The 14,830-nt window shown below is 45.8% G+C and overlaps 1 protein-coding gene across 1 annotated transcript; it reads right to left on the minus strand.

Annotated features, from left to right (window-relative positions):
• Positions 1-2,789: 2,789 nt before the first annotated feature.
• On the minus strand, positions 2,790-5,672 carry LOC135385139 (cuticle protein 16.8-like; the record flags this gene model as incomplete). The annotated part of the gene is made up of 3 exons (XM_064614339.1): positions 2,790-4,343; positions 4,409-4,495; positions 5,517-5,672. Coding segments are annotated over 3 exons (711 nt in total), but the record flags the coding sequence as incomplete, so codon positions are not given.
• Positions 5,673-14,830: the final 9,158 nt, after the last annotated feature.

Below are 14,830 nucleotides of genomic sequence, written 5' to 3' on the forward strand. Positions count from 1 at the left end.
GAAGACGGCATCAGTACGCCCCACGCCGAAAGTTGTCGTCGACAGACCGTCTGCCTGTGTCCAATGACTAACTCCGTGACGAGCCTACCTCTACTACAGTCTACCATCGCAATTTCTACGGTCTGTTTCTTCCTTCGCGGAAGTCAGAACAGACATTTGTGCCGAAAGTGTCGTCGAGAGACTGTGCGCCCACTCCTAGAGCCACCGTGACAAGTACGACTTCGACTTCGCTTCTTGTGAACCCCTGAACTGACAGAGTTATATCTTCAACGGTGAGGTCTTTACTTTGCTGTGCTCCCCATTTATGGCACTTCCGTATCCGAGTATCTAATTGTAAGACTTTTGAACTTGTATCTATACCTTCTGCACTGCATTAATTTGCGAGGTGCATTATTAAACGTTTTATCTTTGCACTTGCTGTTGTCTGTCTGGTTTCCCCTACTGACGCAAGCGAGTACGGCAAGCCGTTCCATCACCACCATCTGTTTCAAGTGTGTGGAATCAATGAAATTCAAGCAACTCAGGAAATAAGCTAATCTGTACCATTGCCACGACTAGAACCTCTCTTCAAATTTTCGCTGTGGTACGCCACCACCAATTACACCAAATGGATATGGCAAACACAAACAAAATGTGTTTCTAATAAATAACTGTTAATAAATTGTTTATGTTAATGCTATTGCTTGGTCATTTCGTTGTAAACCATCGACTTCCATATTGCCATGCTTCAATTTACATGAATTTCCGACCCACTTTTAATTTTAACATTCAATCCCAAAACTAATATACAATATCATCCGCACATTTTTGCAATACTTTGTTGCAACACCAGTTCTGCGTCGTCAAGCAAGGCCACTGTAGCGCACGACGGGCGCTACTGCGCAACGCATGTCCGCCACTGCCAGGGATTTCCCTACACCCTCCCCAAGGGGGGGGTTGTACACCCCCCCTGCAGTTTTGCAGCACCCCCCTGAAATTTCTCAGGTAACACCCCCAGCTCGGCCACCAACACGTTCTGGTAGAGAGTCCGGCGCAGCGAATTACATCCTGTACTGTCAAACTTGGGCTGTATAGGACCACAGTCATGCAGATGATCATACCATGCATTTGTCCAAAATCATTTGAAAGTGACTGTTCAATACATATATTACGCGCATATGAGAGCAAAAATGCGTGCGGGCACGCAAACTCAATGTGGATCATCAAGAACCATTTGCGATTTGATTATGCATCTTAATGTTGAAATGCCGTTCATAATGAATCTGCATTCTAATGTACTGTGTTCTAACGTAATAACATGTACAAATAAAACGGGAAAGTTGTGCAGAGATGTCACCATTGTGCCACGATTCTTTCCGTGTCTAAGAAGAATTCCTTAAGTGGAACCTTCACCAAGCATACCCCCCCCCCCCTTGAAAGCTCGGCACCCCCCCAGTAGTGAATTTCTGGGGAAATCACTGGTCACTGCACTTCTGCTTGTGACAGATAATCGGACTATGGTGAGCTCCCCATAATCGAACTCCTTCGATTGTTCGCGCACAGTCTAAGAGTTAAATTATCCATCACAAAAGAATAGCACGAAGCGAAAAATGAACTGCAGAAAAGAACTCTTCCGAAATCCAGTGCAAAGCGCACCGGCACGCGCACGCCTATACTATACCGAACGAATATGGCACAAAACGATTACAAATGTGTATCGCACGATAGAAGCAACAAAGAAAGGAGAGCATTTGCAAAAACAAGGCACGTCGAATTGTACACACGAAATCGAGCACAGAATTCCTACGCATCCCCCCCCCCCCCCCCACACACACACATACGAGCCACACAAGTTAACTATGCATGCTGTAAGGAATGGCAATGATTTTGTATAATCACGGGCATAAAATTATCTTCGCAACTGGTCTGAAAAAAAAAGGGACGTCGAGTCATCGGATTGATGCAAGGAAACTGTGCACGTGCACAGTTTCCTTGCATCAATCCGATGACTCCACGTCCTCCAGAAGTCACTGGCGCATTTCACTGGGGATCTGAACTCGTCTTTCATTATGGGACGATCACAGCAGTAATTTATCTGGGACTGTGGAATCTGCACTGCGGCATCGTGAATCTTCGAGTTGTTGCAGTCGATACATTCGAACTGCGTATAGCACAATGTCTGGACCGTAGTATCATGCCACACGTGGCGGGGGCGATCATAGCCTGGTCCACTTTTCGTCTCTTTCCCTGTGACAGAAGAGGGCGCACCCCCAAACTTGTTACTCATACATAAGACTTCCCATCGTCTAGCATACCAATCCTTCCCCCTCTCCCTCCCCCTCTCGCACCCAAATGGTTAGCGACTGGCTAAAGGCTCGCAGACGTCTCCCCCCCCCCCCCCCCCCCCGCCCAAAGTACTTCGCTGGGACCGCCCCTGCGGTCCAGACATTGTGCTATACGCGCTAACGCAGTTCGAATGTATCGACTGCAACAACTCGAACATTCACGATGCCGCAGTGCAGAATCCACAGTCCCAGATAAATTACTGCTGTGATCGTCCCATAATGAAAGACGAGTTCAGATCCCCAGTGAAATGCGCCAGTGACTTCTTGCGATGTCACGCAGAAGTTACATGTTCTCAAACACTTTGGTTATCGAATACAGTACATTACTGAATTAATGGTTACCCCTTTTAGACCCATTCGTCCATCCTGTTGGCTGCCGTTTAATTTATTTATTTATTATATTTATTTATTTACGTTCAGAGTCCAAGGAGAGCGTTACAGAACGGGGTGGACAGAAATGACTCTTCATAACTAAATATTGACACAGCAATAAAAATTTATTTAACAACAATAACAGAAAATTCGCCTACACAGCGTACCTGATGTAGTAAATAAAGTAAATTTATTTGGTGAACATGTGGTACAGCGTAAAACGTGAATGGGCGTGGTACATGGGCGCATGCTTCCCTTTGAACTGTTTGCTGCTGTAGCAAGCTTCTTGCTTATATCCGGTGCATGCCGATTCATCAGGTAGAATTTATTACCTGATGGCGCGTACGTTTACGTCTTCGCTTAATTTGACGCTACTGCATGAATGAGTGCAAGCATGAACGATCGCATGAAGAAACTATTGCCGGAGTACGAGCAATGAAAGATTTCCAGCAACGAATGCATAGCATTCTATAGGTGTCACTATTTGGCACCGAGGGCCCACCTTGTTTGCTGTCTAACGTATATAATTAGTTGTTGATCTACACGATCATGCGATAGAGCATAAAGAAGGCGAAATGACTAAGCGCGCAACAGAAAAGTGTGCAAAACTGTATCAAAAATATACTTCCACTCCAATATTGCCCTTGGCAGGTCTTTGTACTGATACTTGAAGCCCCATACATGCACCAAATAGGGTGCATCCATCATAAAACAAAAATTTCAATTTACCTTTATTAGCGTCACTTCGGAAAAACAAGCGGTCCCGTGGGAAATTTCTCTGTGATTCATGCACACCAGGTATGCAAGACACATCGGCTCTTCACGTGTGTCCACGCCTGTTGTCGCAAAAACATTCCAACTATACACAGGGTTCCAGTTGAACCTGTTCTATATGTATACACTCTAAAAGCAGAATTTCACCGCATGCATACCACGCTCTGCGCCAACCAGTGCGTCGAAATATAGTTATCGCTTCTGATCTGGGGAAAGCGGTGGGCGTACGCTCTTTTGTGACGATTAATGTACCTGTATAAGTGTCACAAAAAGGCGCAGGCCTTCCGTTTTCAACAAATGAGGGGAGAAAACGATGTCATTCGGGATGATGGTTGGTTAGGAGTATGTTACACAAACAATATAGAGTTCACAGCACCCATACATGTGTTACAGTTCACTACACACCTAGTAGTAGCTATAGTAATTTCGAGGACGACGAGGTTGATGCAGACTTGCGTACACGGGCACGTGCGCCGATGCTTTAGCAACGGGCGCGTTCAGGAAGATGCTGGCAGGGACCTTTCGAACAGGAGCGGCATGCACTGGAGCCGGTGCTACGTGCACAGCGGGAACGGTGGCAGCGGCATAGACTGGCTTATTGACCACGCCAATGCCACTGACGACGTTTATGTAGGGTGAGTTATAAACTGCAGCTCCTGGAACACTTGCGGCAGTGCCGGGCTCGTTGGTGTTGACGACGACACGGAATCCGTACTTGTCTGCAACATACTCTACGCGACGCTTCCGTCCGTCGATGTCTGTAATGGTGTATCCACCGCGCTTGTTGCCAAACGCATCGCCCACCTCCCAGCGACCATTGGAAGCTCCATAAGGGTCCACGATGTCGTAACTGAACTGGTAATTACCGTAATCCTGCGAACGTCATGAAATGTTCAGCTCTGGGCGTTCTTTGTGACACGCATGAAACAGTTACTCACATCTTGGTGGCGGTGCTGTGTGCTTGTTCCTCCGTGTGACGTGATTCCTGCGCTGGCAGTTGTGAGAATTACAGCCAGTAAGGATAACTGCAACGACAAGGCGTCTTTCAATGTGAATCCGCGTTCTTCAAACAGAACTTCGCCACACACCACATTGAACGTCAACCATTGCACAGAATAACCATTATCACTACTGATTTGCGGAAATGGCGAGGCGCACGCCTTTTTGTGACAATTAACGTAACTGCATCATAAGTGCCACAAAAGGTCATACGCCTCCCGTTTTCAACAAACCGGCGAGAAAATGACGTCATTCAGGATTATGGTTTGCTATAGGTTCAATAAGCTTCAGTCAGTCCATTATTATTACTTCAAATGTATTAAGGATCAGCATGTGTACAGCTTTACCTACAAAGCACAGCTTACTTACGGAGCACTACACGTGCGATCATTAAAAACAGCTCGTTTAAAAGCGTTTCGAAAAATTTGAGCGACAAGTGCAACACAAACGCAGTTCGCCGTTGGCGTCTTATATCCGTACTGGCACTGTACCTTATGTACAAATCATGCACGGTCAATGTTCGTGAAGTGAGATCAACCAAATGCACTAGAAACTCGTACATAAAGTGGGCCTGCGAGTATCGTGACATAGCTTTCTATTGTCTGATGCTGTCTTTCTATGCTAGCGTTCACAACGAAGCATTCTGTATCTTTCATATTATCTGTTTCGTGATACTCATGCACGCCATTAAGGGACAGACGAATAACGTGTGGGGTCAACAGTGTTTTATCATTACATCTTGCAGTGGCGAAAAACGAACGTGTCGATAGTGAAGTCAAGTACATGTACTCACACATGAACCATAATTTTCGTACAAACACCCACCGTCATTGTAGCACGAGACACGCTAACCTGCAGCAACGTACCTCGTTGTTACTTGTTTTCTTTTTCGTACGCTTTCGTTTGCTTTCGCTTTTTTTTTTTCCTCTCTCTTCAAAAGGAGTGGGCGGTTCCCATTTGTTTCCACGAGGAAAATGAAGAGAACGTCCATTTCGTGCTTCTGGGATCGTTTTTTGAGCACACTTTCCTAGTTCCTAAAATCCTCACCGCCTGACGTACTCCTGGAGTTGGTGAAGCACATCGTCGAGCGCGTGACAACTCTCGTGTTCGACTTTCACTGTTGACAGTCGTAGTTGGGTGGGTAAGGAAATACTGGGGGCCTTTGTTTCCGCTGGCCGTGTATCTACGGCAGGAGAGCTGTCTTCAACGTATTTGTGCAGAACGCAGCCGTGGAAAACGGGCCTGTGAGTCGCACAACATCGCTCTTCAGTCCCTCTTGCGCAGGTGTGGCACGTAAGCCATTCGCTGTAACGGCCTCGTTGCAGTTGGCGTCTACGTGACTTTATAGTGGCGGGTGTTACGCGTCACATTCCAAAGGTTAATGTCTCGCGTTTGATCGATAGGTCCAATCCACATGTCTGGCTATCATTGCGTTCGTCAATCCTTCTCCGCACTCCCCACCTGTGGCGCATTAAGAAAAAAAATTCGAGAGTCCTCAACAGCATGCAGTTATTGGGCTCTGCAGTGCGATGACATCACAATGACAGAACGATGTCATTCAGGATGGTGATTCGCTAAGAGCGTATTGGTTATGTGGTGAAGTTCTGTTTTTAGAGTGTAGTACCTGAGAAAAGCAGCACAAACCCTTTGCACATTCAGTTGGGAAGCAGCTGGAAGTGTGCATTTACTTGGCAACATATGGTGTGCAACCCAGACAGAGGTTTTCCAAAATACCACTTTTTGTCCGCAATTCGATACCCCGCGCAGTAAAAAATAAATAAAAATGTAATCGTCGACAATGAATTATAGGGAATATCTGACTGCACTTAACTAGATATATTTGAATTGGAATGAATTACTTCAATGAACATTCTACATGGTGACGAAGGACACGTGTCAAACTCAGCGTATAAAATAGGGTAAACATGGATACAACGCAATACTCCGGCGGATATCACTAGTTCTTTGAGGAGTCCTCTGAACACGATGGAAATTGACCTTGCGAGGCTGGAACACCGAAGAAAGGTCAAACACACAAAGCCTCAACTGCCTAAGAACAATGAACGAAGAAAAAGTCCTCTGAACAACACAATTTGTCTAATATTTGCAGTATATTTATGAGACAAGAATTGTCACTGTCATCTCATCTTTAGGGCACAGGCATCTGTGTACTTCTGTTATACTTGTCGGTTGGTTATCGTGTAGCGATGGATTACTAATTCTCATGTATATGTGCATGGCTACACCCTAGGAACAGAACTTCATATAGTTTAACACACTTGAAGCCAATCTGAATGCCGTCGTCCTCTCTCACGATTCCTTGAAGCTTTAGGAGGCGTCTTCCACAGAAGTACTGTTCCTGGAAAGATTTCTTTTTGTGACACTTTGCGTTTACGTTAATGGCTGCAGAAACGCGTCCGCCCCAGACTCTCCCCAGAGATAAACGTGTCATTCTGTCCATCAGTGGTGGGCATTCAGCGTGTTATGTGGTGAAGTTCTGTTTTTAGAGTGTACTGCAGACATGTCTATACGCACGTTAAGTATGAGCGCTGCCAGCGAACCTTGCTGAGAGAAAAATTGTTTACTTGGACACGGGGAAGTATACATTCACGCGTTGCTCCATTCACCAGTATCATGTCCTGGGGAAACATTTTCCTGAGTAATTCAGATCCACTCATGCATTTATAATTACTCGGCACGCTCTTCTGCCCACACCGGCTACCTTTTCTCGAAGCCTGCCTGATGTAACAATGCCCAAAACATTTCATCACCAAGATGGTTACTCAACCGTTCGGGAGCTCTCTGTCTCTCTCTCTCTAAAAGACGCCTTATAGCAATGCGCATTCATTTTAAAAAGAAAGGAAGAAGGAGAAAAGTTATTGTTTCGCAATATTGTTTCAGCGAGTGGACTGCTGAGCGTATATTTCCGAGTTCGCGTATTTATGCCGATTTTCAATGTTATTGAACCACGCAGTTTTCATTTTAATGACAGAGTAGTATTTTTGAAAGTGTCCAATAGCCACTTTGAAAGTAATCAGGTGCCCCACACATACATTGGGGGCTTTGTGAACGGTATTGCTATAAGATCGGGCGTTTCCTCCGTTAAGTTCATGGCCATATATCGAAAGAGCAACCTGCCAGCAGAGATATTCGTGACCGTTTTTACTGTCGCAACGTCCCCCTTTTTTTTTTTTTTTTTTTTAACGGCTTCCTTTCAGACAATGTATACAACGGAGTACAATTGCTAATAATGGCTTGGTCGTAAAAAAAGAGAGTACAAAACCGTTCGCGGAAATCAAGTGGAGCAGCGGGGGCGGAAGAACTGGGTTCGTTTCGGCCTTCAAATTGCCCCATGAAGAACCGAGTGGGAACACGATAGGAGACCGTGAGTTATTCTCGAATAGCGCCATTTGCACACCGTGAGGTCCGGTATAGTGCAATCCGGTAGAGGAAAAGAATCAGATAGGACTCTACTGGGGCCTCGCATTAATTTCTTAATTGCGAAGGAAGTGATGTTCTAATTGCGCTCGTTTGTGAGGGTGGAACGGAGAACACGTTCACTGACCCGCCTTTATAGTTTCTTGCGTGGGGAAAGACACATGGATTGTTAGACGAAGCAGGAAAATTGTGTTCCTATTGCCGGGTATTTTGCCCACATGAAGAGTATGTCGAGAGTGTTTCTTTTCACTGTGCGTTGGTATAGTGACAACAACGTCCTTCCGAAACAGAGTTGGGGTGGGTAGTATTTGCGAGTAAAATTGCGGAAATAAATTTTAGATAGTACGGCTGTCTTTGCTTTTCCGTACGTTCTGGCCAACTATTTACAGTGAACCCTCGTTATTATGACCATGGTCGTTGCCGAACATTTTGGTCATAACGCGGAATTGTCATACTAACGGGGGGATTTGCAGAGGTTTCACTGCAGTGTTCCCCAGGAGTATGGTCGTAAAGCGCGTATGTCAGATTATCGGGGGTCATATTAACGAGGGTTCACTGTATCGCTAATTAACGTAAAAATTAATGAATTAGTTAAAGACGTATTAATCGTCAATTAAGAGCTAACTATTCAGATATTTGCCTGGAGTGTCCACGAACAGCTGTCGTCCAGTGATAAGATTGCATCCCACGTCATTTTGAAGCCTATATATAGGAACGTTACCCTTAGTCCACGCAGCTGACCCTTTTTGCGTGCCCCTTGGGACAAGTGTATTTCCGCTTCTATCCACTCTATGCTCCATTATTATTGTTACTCTACAGTGTAAGTTACTCTACTTAACAGAGCGAAAGTTTTAAAGGAAAGGGGGAGGTGGTGGAGCTAAGGGTAGAGATGCGAAGCCCCGGAAAAAAAAAAGGAAAATTCTGGGGGAAAAAAACAGTTCTTTTGTGTGTGTGTTTTTCCTCGTCTCCGGAAAAATAGCCCAAAATTTCCAGGCGACAAAATTAAAAAATGTAAATTTTCGTGCCTTTGATGCGTTCCAACCCGCCAACAGTGCCTTAGGTGCCTCTAATCCGCCAACAACCATCAACTTAGAGCTCCGTGTGGCCGCTCCAAGAGATCGCTATCACGTTCACATAATGTCGGAGTTCTGGTCGGAGTGGACGGAGTGTGTGTGTGTGGGGGGGGGGGGGGGGGGGGGGTTCTAATTACCTATCGCTGAGTTCGACAGCGGTCTCATGGGATGCTCTACTCTGCATTTATGCCTAGAGGACGAACATTACTAAAGCTTCTACTTCATTGTATGCTGTGGTTTGGCAGGCAATGCTTCGACTCAGCAGTAACCACGTTTGTTTCCGTTTTTTCAAATTTTTCGGAAAAAAACTCGAAAAAGAAACTTTTTTTTTTTTTCGAGCGATTCAAAATTTCCGGAAATTTTGCATCTGTAGCTAAGGGCCGTTACTGGCCTCAGGGCTCGAGTATGGTAGTTTGGGAGCAGTGATCGGAATAAACCTATTGTCATTGCTGTGGTGTTGTTTCCTTCCCTTGAGTGAAACTAGTTCGTAGAGCTCGTGGGAATTCCGCAAATTGGAGCAGAACTAGCTAGGGCCAGTGTCCGGGACTCCCCCGTTGTTCTGCGAGTTGGTGCCCGCAGGAAGGGTAACTTCTCTTGCTGTAGGTCCTTGCAGCCAAGTTGTTTTATGGAGTTGTTATGTTGTTGTTTTATGGTGCCGGAATCCTCTCTTAAAACATGTGCCACCTGTAGCCAATTCGTTTTATGTATTTTGAGTTGCGTGTGGCAAAAGTTTCTTTTATAGTGTATATGAGCACACTACAACTGCTGCTTCGCGTGCTCACTTTTTATTTTCGCACACTCGTGCGACAGGAACTCCACTCCTTCGTCACCTTTTCTCTCCTCTTACTTGTTTATATTTTAATTTTGAGCAGTCGGCTTTAAGCCTCATAGAATACTACAGTTGTGGAACAACCATCTCCATATTTTACAACACAGCATCCATTCATCAACATCCATCCATCCGTCAATCCATCCCATCCACACTGAAGCGGCGAGCGACACCGTGATAGGAACTCCACTCTTAAAACAGACGTCTTCTCTGCGCTCCTGCGCTTAACACGCTCCTGGCCAAGTATCATCCCGAGTGGCATCGTTCTTTGCACTCTTGTTGAAAACGAGAGGAATGCGCCTTTTTATGACACTTGTGCAGTTACGTTAATTGTCTCAAAAAAGGCGTACACCCCGCACTCTTAAAAATGAACTTAATCGCATAGCAGGCTCCTAGCAAGCCATCATCACGAATGATATCGTTATTTGTCCTCATTTGTTGAAAACGGGAGGCGTACGCCTTTTCTATGACACTTATGCTGTTCATAATTGTCACAGAAAAGGCGTACGCCTCCCGTTTTCAACAAATCAGGGCAGATAACGCTATCCTTCGAGATTATGGTTGGCTAGGAGCCTGCTATGTGGTGAAGTTCATTTTTAAGAGTGCGCGCTTTCCACAAGTCAGGGCTAATAACGGTATCATTGTGTGCAATGGTTGGCCTTCAATGTGTTGTGTGGTGAAGTTCTGCTTTAAGAGTGTAGTGGTGCCTATCACGAGTACACTCTAAAAACAGAACCTCACCGCATAGCACGCTGTGCGCCAACCATTGCCACGAATGACTGGGTTATCTCTGATTCGAAGAGAGAGAGAGGGGCGTGCGTCTTTTTGTGACAATCTGGATGGGGGATAAATGCCACAAAAAGGCGTATGCCCCCATCTCTCAGGCATATGCCTCCAGCGATAACCCTATCATTATTGGCAATGGTTGGCGCGCAGCGTGCCATGTGGTGAAGTATTGTGAGGCCGGCAATGGCGAACTCTTTCAGCATTACCACCACCACCACCACTGTTTTTAGAGTATACCACCCTCGATGAACTGAGCACGACGTCCTGCACTCTTAGAAATGATGATGGTGGTGGTGTGTGGTGATAGGGCTTGCCGTTGTCGGCCTCACGTTGTCGGCGTTGTCGGCTCTTAGAAATGAACTTCACCGCATAGCACGCTCCTAGCCAACCATAATCTCGAATGATATCGTTATCTGCCCTGATTTGCTGAAAACGGGAGGCGTACGCCTTTTTTGTGACAATTATGAACAGCATAAATGTAAGAGTTGTACTTTTTAGAAACCTCGCGAATATTGTGCATTCCTAACTCAGTGTAATAGCCACCCGAAAGAGACTCGGGGAAGGCACGTTGGACGGGGGACACTTGACGCCTCAGGGGGTCTTCGCGACCAGATGCTCGCTGGCAATAAATCAGTAGAGTGGGCCAAGGAAGATGCACTGTCCAAAGTTGCATGGTGCACGGATTGACAGCTTGGTCCGTTACCCATAAATACCGAGTAGTGGGCGGACAATTAGGAGGTGCCTGGTTCGTTCCAAATTCAAACTAGGCCAACCATGAGTTGGAGACGTTTGAACCGGGCTCCTGGGATTGGTGTTTGCTGGCGGAGGTTGTGTCCCAAATGTCACTCTTTTAAACGGAGGACACACGAAAATCCGTGTGTGGAAGCCGCAAGGATTGGATGAAGACGAGGCGAAAGCCCCGTGACTTCAGTCGCTGTAGTATTGTGTTGTATATAGTTATGTAAATGACTATGTAAATAAAGCCCAGTTATTGTTCGAGAATACCGCCTGTCGGACGTCTCTTGGGAATATCTCCGATCTGTGAGCTACATCAACGGACCATCTTCCAGCAACAACGGAAGAAACTTTACTATAAATGTCACAAAAAGGCGTACGCCTCCCGTTTTCAACAAATCAGGGCTGATAACGATGCCATTCGAGATGGTAGTTGGCTAGGAGCGTGCGATGTGGTGAAGTTCATTTTTAATAGTGTGGTCTGTGAGCTTGCGGTCATGCTCCAACTCAAAAGAGGAACCGTTGGAGACAAATTAGGCTCAGAGTACACTCTAGAAACAGAACTTCGCCACATAACACGGTGAAGGCCAACCATTGCACAGAATGATACCTTTATCACTCCCGATTTGTGGAAAGTGCGGGGCGTACGCCTTTTCCGGAAATGCATGAGTGTTCAAAAAAAGGCGTACGCCTCCCGTTTTTACCCAATCAGCTGGGGCAGAACGATGTCATTCGGGATGGTGATTGGCCAAGGGCGTGCTATATGGTGAAGTTCTGTTGTTGTTTTTTTCTCTCTCTCTGTCGCTATAGAGTGTACCAAGCCAGGGTTTTAAAACAAAACTTCACCACATAAGGCACTAAAGGCCAGCCACTGCACGGAATGATACCGTTGTCGCTTCTGATTTATAGAAAGCTCCGAGTACGCCTTATTTCACATTTACCATAACTGCATATGTGCCGCAGAAAGGCGTATGTATATCGGTTGCAAGAAATCTGTGGAGAGAACGATGTCATCCGGGATTATGGTTGTTAGGAGCGTATCATGCGGTAAAGTTCTGTTCTGTTACCGACATTACCCCCCTCTGTTTTAAGAGTGCAGAATCATCTCGGTTGACCTCTCTTAACCCATACTAACAAACAAACCAAGCTATTGACCCTAAATTGTGCCAACCTTTTGTTCTGGAGCCCTCGGTGTTTCACTGAGAATCATAAATAAAATAATAAAATAACTCAAATAGTCGGGTACCTGCATTTTTGAATACACGAAGGATTGACACTAGTCTGGTACTTCGTGAGGGTTTTGGGGGTAATGGAAAGTGTCAAAGTGCCGAAAACAGTTCACCAAGGCAGGGTTTGGCTCCACGGAGGTGTGCACTCTAAAAACTGAACTTCACCGCATAGCACGCTGTGCGCCAACCATTGCCACGAATGATTGGGTTATCGCTTCTGATTCGAGGAGGGAGAGAGGCGTACGCCTTTTTGTGTCAATTATCATATATCCAAATTGACAGAAAAAGGCGTACGCCTCCCTCTCTCCTCGAATCAGAAGCGATAACCCTATCATTCGTGGCAATGGTTGGCGCAGAGCGTGCTATGCGGTGAAGTTCAGTTTTTAGAGTGTGGGGAATGTTAGAACAGAATTGAGTAAGAACAAGTCACCAATGAACGTCAATTGGAAGATAACACCAGTTCACTATTTCACGACTCTGCGTCCTCTACAAACTTTGTATAGGCACTCGAGAATGAAAGACACGTACTTACACTCACTGACACTCACTCACTGAAGATGCTCACTTGCATTCATGGTGTTTTTCGAGTGACTTGTAGCTAGCTACCTCTTACGATGCCTTTGATGTATGCCGCAGGATCTAGCCGCGACCGACACGGGATTTGTGCAATTACTAGCCGATGTGCCATTTGCATCTATCGGCCATTGGGCCTTATAAAGCAGTGCTTTGCTAGACTATAGTATGCGGAAGTAAAATTCCTGTGAGGTGTGTCAGCCAAGAGGACACCGTCGGTTAAATAATATGGACACCAGACAGTCCAGACTGAGCAGTTGCCATTTCCAAAGCAGCGCGTGAATAAATGAAGCCAAGTTCATCCATTCATTCAGTTGCTTCGCAAAATATCGCTTACCTTCGAAATCATAATGGGACGAATGAGATATCCGGAGAACAGGACATACAAAGGACCAAACACCAGTTGCCTTCCTCTGTGCGTTTCACCTTTATATACCCCGGTAGTTCGCGGCGGACCGGCGTTGTGATGGCGTTGTGGTAAGGGAGACGTCCAACTGTCCTTCACAACTTTGACTTAAAGCAATTCCACGGTGACTACGCACTCGCTCTCATTTTTTTTTTTTGAATCTTTGCGCAGTTTAGATGTGTCCCGAGAAAGAAGGAGATTTAGGTCGCCACTTTGTTCTTTCCGCTGTTACCCAGAGAGGTGTGGCGAAAGGGCTCCGCCTTCGATGCGAGAATCTCCTACCGGGCTTCCAAGTACCATTCGTAAGAGGTGCTTCGGCAGTGGTTTGGAATGCATGAGAACGGCAAGTGTGTAGAGAGAGCGCAGAAGTGAGTTTGAGATGAAATCTTCTACACGAAGAGAACAGTCTATTGACGACGTTTCACTTTCACCCCACCCACACTCTTAAAAACGAACTTCACCGCATAGCACGCTCGTAGCCAACCATCATCTCGAATGATATCGTTATCTGCCCTGATTTGTTGAAAACGGGAGGCGTACGCCTTTTCTGTGACAATTATGAACAGCATAAGTGTCACAAAAAAGGCGTCCGCCTCCCGTTTTCAACAAATCAGGGCAGATAACGATATCATTCGAGATGATGGTTGGCTAGGGAGCGTGCTATGCGGTGAAGTTCATTTTTAAGAGTGCAGACGATTCTTGTGGTGTAATTTCTCGCGTGATCGCTCTTCAGGGTCCATTCTGGATCGGTGCATTCAATGGAAAGGGTAAACGAACATCATACCTCGTTGCGGAAATGCACTTTTAATTCTCGCGCGCACACAGTTTAGACAGGATATGCAATATCGGATGGGTTGACGTCTGTGTGGAAAACTAAACTTTCCATTCATAATGCAGGAAATTAAATTCATCCAAGTAAACTTTTCGTGATCTATTACGCTCGTCTGTCCATTTTAGAAAATAGTATTTCTGTTTTGTTTTTAAGCTCCGTGTTAGCGCTGTGGCTGCGTGCGGACGTGGACAGACGGAGAGAGGACAGCAGGAAAGAATGGGGAACAGGGGGTTAGTACGCACCGTGGGCCGACTTCAGGGGGAACTGTGCCGACATTCGTCTGGAAAGTCTGCCGGAAAACCCAGGAAAAACCTCAGACAGCACAGCCGGTGCCACGATTCGAACCCACGTCACCATGCTGACTCCCAATCTCAGCTTGGAAAGCGGCCATCCTATAACCACTATGTCACATACAATAGATAAGACATACATTATAGAAGCGTTATGAGTGCGAAAGATA

The sequence above is a fragment of the Ornithodoros turicata genome, chromosome 1, assembly GCF_037126465.1.
Source record: "Ornithodoros turicata isolate Travis chromosome 1, ASM3712646v1, whole genome shotgun sequence".
NCBI lineage: Eukaryota > Metazoa > Arthropoda > Arachnida > Ixodida > Argasidae > Ornithodoros > Ornithodoros turicata.